This window comes from Pundamilia nyererei, unplaced genomic scaffold (genome assembly GCF_000239375.1).
Source record: "Pundamilia nyererei isolate P.nyererei 1_Seehausen unplaced genomic scaffold, PunNye1.0 scaffold00428, whole genome shotgun sequence".
In the NCBI taxonomy this organism is placed as follows: Eukaryota; Metazoa; Chordata; class Actinopteri; order Cichliformes; family Cichlidae; genus Pundamilia; species Pundamilia nyererei.
In genome coordinates, this window is record NW_005187829.1 from 197,856 (window position 1) to 204,288 (window position 6,433).

General features: G+C 41.3%; 1 protein-coding gene across 1 annotated transcript in view; it reads right to left on the reverse strand.

Moving 5' to 3' along the window:
- The window catches only part of pdgfaa (platelet-derived growth factor alpha polypeptide a), an 11,006-nt gene extending 5,776 nt beyond the window's left edge, over window positions 1-5,230 (reverse strand). The window contains exons 1-4 of the mRNA XM_005753445.1: window positions 5,101-5,230; window positions 4,669-4,765; window positions 863-970; window positions 492-685 (exon numbers count right to left, since the gene is read on the reverse strand). Of these exons, the coding sequence (XP_005753502.1) occupies window positions 492-685; window positions 863-970; window positions 4,669-4,765; window positions 5,101-5,163 (462 nt within the window). The 5' untranslated portion in view covers window positions 5,164-5,230. The remainder of the gene's footprint in view (window positions 1-491; window positions 686-862; window positions 971-4,668; window positions 4,766-5,100) is intronic.
- Window positions 5,231-6,433: the final 1,203 nt, after the last annotated feature.

Below are 6,433 nucleotides of genomic sequence, written 5' to 3' on the forward strand. Positions count from 1 at the left end.
TTTCTTTGACTCTTAAGAAAAAGTTTAAAGTGATGGCAATGAGTAAAGATTAAAATGAAATTGATTTATTAATGAATTAATGATGGATATCAAAAATTGAAGCAGTGCAAGTGTGCACGTACAGTGTTGATATAAAGTCTTATTCTTTCCCTTGACCGAATTATGTCTTTGACAGCACAAAGTTATTAGTTATATTTGTTTTATATGTGAATGTATCCATGTGTTTTATTACCTAACAGGTTTCTGTTGGAAGGAATGTTTGAGGCAGAAAGAAACAATTACAAAGCTAACCCTGCATGCCGGGGTCTAGCTGTGCTCATCAGTGCAGTGTAGTGTCGACCTGTGCTACCTGGTAACCCCCAAGACTCCCTATATGCAAATCTTTACCTCTTCCAAATGTGGTGTGAAAACAAAGCTTCTTTTGAACACAAAAGAGTCTGAAACAGACACACAGGTGGTCACATGTATAGAGAGAAGCAACAGAAAGCTACCTTAACAGTGCGGTAGTGTTTGCGAGCCGCCTGGCACCTCATGTTGCTGGTGTTGCAGCAGCCGGTGCAGCGTTTCACCTCGACACAGGGAGGCCAGATGATGAAGTTGGCTGATGTGGGATCCACCTGGCTCCTGGGAATTTCATAAATTGCTGTCCGAACTTTGCACACTGCTGGCAAGGCCTCTTCTACGACTGCAGGTGAACAAACATGGCTGATCAAACCTGCATCAGTGGTTCACTTTTTATACAAATACTAGTATTTCCTATTAACGTTATACAATATAGAATTTTTGGAAACTACAAAAGAATAGTTAGATAACCAGTGGACCTGAGGCTCAAGCTGACTACATGTGTGTGTGTGTTTCTCACCAGTGCTCCTCCTGTGTCTGGTATGTGTGTGTGCTCTCTTTAGGTCGGGGAAGTTGTGAGAGAAGTCCTTGTGGTAGCTGTGTTTGGTCTCCTCGATCACCTCGTTCTCTGAACAGAGACAAAATAACACAAGCATACTGAGACAATACACACTCTAAATGTTAACAACAAAGATCCTTGTGTCAAAAACACAGACACATACTAACGCACTATTGTGGATAACATGCATGCATAAAGTTCATTTTCTGAGAAGCACAAATATTCTCTTGGGTGATATTGGATATTTTTTATTTTGCTCATTTCCAGCTCCACATTTCCATCCTTGGACACTACTGGACTAACGTTGCATGATTCAGAATTAAAAATAATACCTATTTATTGTAATCTTGGGCCATGATGCATCACTTCAGTTGATCCTGGCTCTTTGGACATCAGAAGTTGTCCCTTAAGTTTCATGAAATCTTACGCACCACAATGTTGGCCGAGCCAAAATAGAAAATATTTGTAATTTATCCTCATGGGACCATGAATCTCCTTATCAAGATAACTTGACAGCTGACTGACCAAAATACAAAAGAAGGAAAAGTGGTGGCATGTTTACATGCTACAGCAAACTGCTCATTACAGATATCTTTATCAAGTGTCTCCTGATCAGAGAAGCAGTTTAACCAGGTTATTCTGAGTTATGATGTCAGTGAGCTACTGAGTTCTCTGCATGTACACGAGCCCCAAATGAAACTGTTTCAGTGCCTATTCCAGGTACATTTGAATGTAATCCACACACACAGACACACAGCAAAGATTTTGTTAAGTTGGAAATGACATCACATTGCAAGCAAACTTGAACTTTCTAAGTAGCTTCTTTGTGAATTTTGAGAATTATTTGCTGTTATGTGACTTTAATGCACTTTTTTTGCTTCTATTACTGGTTAGATGTACAGTGGAGAAAGCAATTATTTGATTCCCTGCTGAATTTTTATGTTTGCTCACTTACAAAGAAATTTGATAGTAGACAGAATATCAACTAAAAATCCAGAAAAATAATTACATTAAACTTATAAACTGAGGCGTTGATGAAAGATGTAACCAGAATCTGATTGGATGAACAGAAATGCTTTGAATGAGCCAAAGAACACCATCCCCACATCAAGCACAAAGGTGGAAATGTTATGTTTTGGGCAGCGCATTGAGAGGCCAAAAGACAGGAAAAATCTTGGACTACAACCTTCTTCCATCAGCCAGAATACTGAAGATGGGTCATCGATGGGTCTTCTGGCATGACAATGACCCAAAATATACCACAGAGGCAGGAAAGGAGTGGATAAAGAAGAAACACATTAATGTGTGGAATGGCCTAGCCCACAGGTGTCGAACTCCAGGTCTCAAGGGCCGGTGTCCTGCAGGTTTTAGATGTATCCTCGATCCAACACAGCTGATTTAAAAGGCTAAATGACCTACTCAACATGTCTTGAAGTTCTCCAGAGGCCTGGCAAAGAGCTAATCATTTGATTCAGGTGTGTTGACCCAGGGTGATATCTAAAACCTGCAGGACACCGGCTCTCGAGGCCTGGAGTTCAACACCCCTGGGCCCTAACCAGTCTCCAGACCTCAGATCAATAGGAAATCTGTGGAGGAAGCTGAAACCTTGAGTTACCAAGCACCAGTCACGAATGGTTTCATGAAGAGGAAGAACCCAGAGTTATTCCTACAAACACAGAAACATCTTCTATCTACATTTAATCTTGGAAACTCTGCCACTCATTGACACTTGGCCATAAATTGTATTTGTCAGTTCAGTTTGGTTTGGTGGTAGTAATGTGTGGTAGTGAGCTTAGTTTAATCTTTTATTTATTTATTTTTCTGTGCAAGGTTTTGGCAGGTTGTGACAATACTAAACCTGAGATTAGACAAACATCCAGTTTACGGAAACTTTCCTAAAGTGGATAATATTCTTTAGTTAATAACTGATGATTTATGGCATAAAGATTTATATCAGCCAATCTTGCCCTCAAGGCTTAGTTTTAAATCTTAGCTTTGTGTGTGTGTGCCTTCTAGAGATGTATCCACAGTTTTCGCAGATTCTTCAAGCCATTCAGTACTTCCAAACCACAGGATACCCACAGACATGTTTAAAGCCAATAAATTCTGAGCAAAGATTGTGTGTGCAGTGTGGATTTGTGTAGATTTGTGTGTCTGTGTGGGTGGAAAAAGGGAGCAAGGTTCCAGGAAATCAGAGTAAATGATGTCTAGGCAGGACTCTTTTAATTTGATCCTGAATACCGAGCCTGATGCTTCTTTTGGTCACCGTGTAGATGTCTGCGTGCGCTCCTCATTCTTGAGGCCATATGTGCATGCAAACAGTCACACACACACACACACGCCTGCCTACATACACAATGTGCTTCTAAAACACAACAAAGTCCACCTTCGACATTTCCCTCTCTCTCTCTCTCTATCTTTCTCATTCTCTCTCTCTCTCTTTCTGAGCCTGTGTGTCTCCCTCTCTCGCCCTGACATGCAGGAATTTGAGCATGAATTATACATAGCAACACAGCAGCCTTCCAGCGAGCCCTCCTCTCAAACCAATAATGGGCAGCATGACAACAGTATAATGAAGTGAGCCACTTGACCCCCACCGAGCCGGGGAGCCGTCACCCTCGACATTTGCATCTCAATGATGCCAGGATTAATGGTGGCACCACTCAGCACTGCAGACAGAAAAAAATAAAAAAAAAGTTCACGCAGCAAAAAAAAAAAAAAGTTTATTTGGCTGAAATGTGGATGAGTGGATGCAATAAAGTGTGTTTTATGCCACAGTTATTTCCTCCTGTCTCACCTCACTGATTCAATCTGCTCAGATTTATTACCTGCATAATAAACACAGACATCAGTGTTTATTGAAGGCAAACGCCGGTGCTTTTTTTTTTTCTTCAAAAGTTGGAGACTGTTTATGATTGAACTGCACACAAAGCCTTCTTTTTTGTGATCTCAGCTACACAGTCAGCTGCTAGCAGAGCAGAAAAGATACAGATGATTTTTTTAAGAAAAACAAAAGTTGCTTCTGGTCTTTCTGAGAAACATCCAGTGGTGAGATGAGAAGACAAAGAATCTTGAACCAGATGCAACTAATTCCTCAAGTCAGAGTCTTTCAAGGCACTGACAGGGAGGGAAGCAGCCGTGACTATCACATTTAAGCTCCCTGTGCCTGATGTTTATCTGTTACTCAGTCAAGTTAAGGCCTGCTTGGATCTTTGTATGACTAAAGGTACATCATTTTTCAATGACATGCTAAAATAAGACAAACATGTGCATTGCTCCTAATTTCAGAAGTAGATTAAAGATAGATTAAAAAAATCACAAGTGTTGATCTGGTGCAAAGAAATATGAGTTTCTACAGTAACTTCCTGTGACTTTTCAAATTTCATTAAAAAAATTGTAGCCTACTATTTAGCTTTAAATGCTACAGAGGTTTGGCCCCAAGTTATGTCTGCTGCCACTTGGTGCATGAAACCCTGACACTGATCACAAGCACAAACGTGATGTAGCCTTGTGCAGTGCTCTTAGAGTTAAAAATTACTTCCCTGAAGAGATTAAAATTGCATACTTGGCATTATGTTTCACATCACTTTAAAAAACACGTCTGATCTTATCTGCACCATGTTTATTTATTTCTTCATATATTTTATTAAAAATCTGTCACAGGCATCACATGAACAGATTTTTCTATGAATAACCCCATTTTTCTGTAAGGATCATTAATCCAGCTTGTGGCTGTGGGAGACTTGTATTATAATGAAGTGCTTTACCTACGGAGTCTATCTCTAGCAGCCGCTGGAGGTCGCTGATGCTGCGGATCTCGCTGCGAGAGAGCCGCTCCAGAAGCTCCTGAGGGAGAGGAGACTCCTGTGGGAATAAAGGGGGTGGGTTTATTGGGGGTGGGAACACATAGTTGGTGCGTAAATCACGATCACGCAAACGTTACTTATCTGCAGCTGGCTTTCAAGCTGACTCGGTGGCGGGTTTTCAAAATGTATCAAACAGGTAACTGTGCGTAAGATTAATGCTCGTGTGTAATAACGCAAATAAACTAGATTCCATCTGTTGTATTCAGTACGTTAACCTTCAGGACTGAGTCTCTGTGAGTTCTATTACTTGTTTACAAGCTAAATAGCTGCGAGTAAAAATATCACAACACGCAGCAGAAAAGATTAAACACAGAGTGTTTTGATTCAGCTCACCTGAGCAACGGTGCGTAACACGCAGAGGTAGCCGGCAAGGATGTGGTAGACTGCGGCTCTCATCTCCTCTCAGATCCACTGCATAGGCACCAGAATAGGTCGAAAATCCACCGAAGGAGCCGGGCTGTCGCTCCCTGCTCTCATCATCCCTCGGGAGGACAGAATACCTCCTCAGTTTTAATGAAAAAGCTGCGAAATCCCGAATGAAATAAAAAGGATTGAAGCAAACTTCTGCTTGTTCTGCACGCGGTGTAAGTCACTGCCAAAGAGATTTAAGGGATTATTTTTTAAGTGACCGCGAAAAATGAGAGTCCAAGTTTTAAAAAGATAAAACAAAATTAAAAAAGTACAAATCTTAGGATCCCACCGATATTCGTCCACAGGTCCGAAGTTTAAAGGAAATCACACAATCAGACTTGACATCAAGTGTATGTCCAGTTGCTTTTCATTTTGGTCTAGACAGAACAGGTGCCGATGGAAGCATTAGGCATTTTTTGCATTCACATATCCAGGAATATCCATCATTTTGTCCTCAGTATGAGCCTTTCAAAAATCACCCATTTGTGCCCTCTGCAGCGTTTGAGCGTGTTGGCACTTCAGGTTGGTAAATTGTCAAAACTCACAAACCGAGGGCAGGTCTGTCTGGAAAACGCAAAAGAACCAAAAGCCTTTATCTCCGCTCTGAGGAGTTTGATGGCAGCTCCCAGCGGTCCTGTGATCTCCGGGGTGAATGAAGCTGGGATGCTTTCAGTCACAGGATATAGCTGTGCGCGCCCGCGCGACTGCGACCGCGCTTTGCATAAAAGGCTACCGAGCACTGCAGCAGCAGCAATAAACTACATCACGGAACAGCCTCAGTCTGAGCTGCTTAAGTTGATCACGCTTGTATTGGACACTTTGCTAAAAAGAACTCGGGAACTATTGTTACAATACCTGACCTTTAGTTTGAATTTGATGATTTATGATCATCACATATTCAGACCAATGCATTAGAAGTTCCCTCAAGATAAAGTTTAAGGTCCTGTTTGGACTATTTTACACTGACATGCCAGAATAATAAGGACAGAAAATGATAAACTGATATATGACAAAGTCATCCACATCACCAAGAACTGAGCAGCCCATTGGTCAATAGCTGTTTTCATGGAGATTAATTCCTAGACTGCCTAAGGGAATACCAAGTGGACGCCCCCCCCCCCAGCTGACGGTGACATTGTGCCCTAAAGCTGTAAGATTTTTATTAGTGCTTTGTTCATGTAACAAAAGTTCACAGCAATAGTGACCTCAAAGAAACTTTATAGATACAAACCAAATGATCCAATCTTTCCCTCTA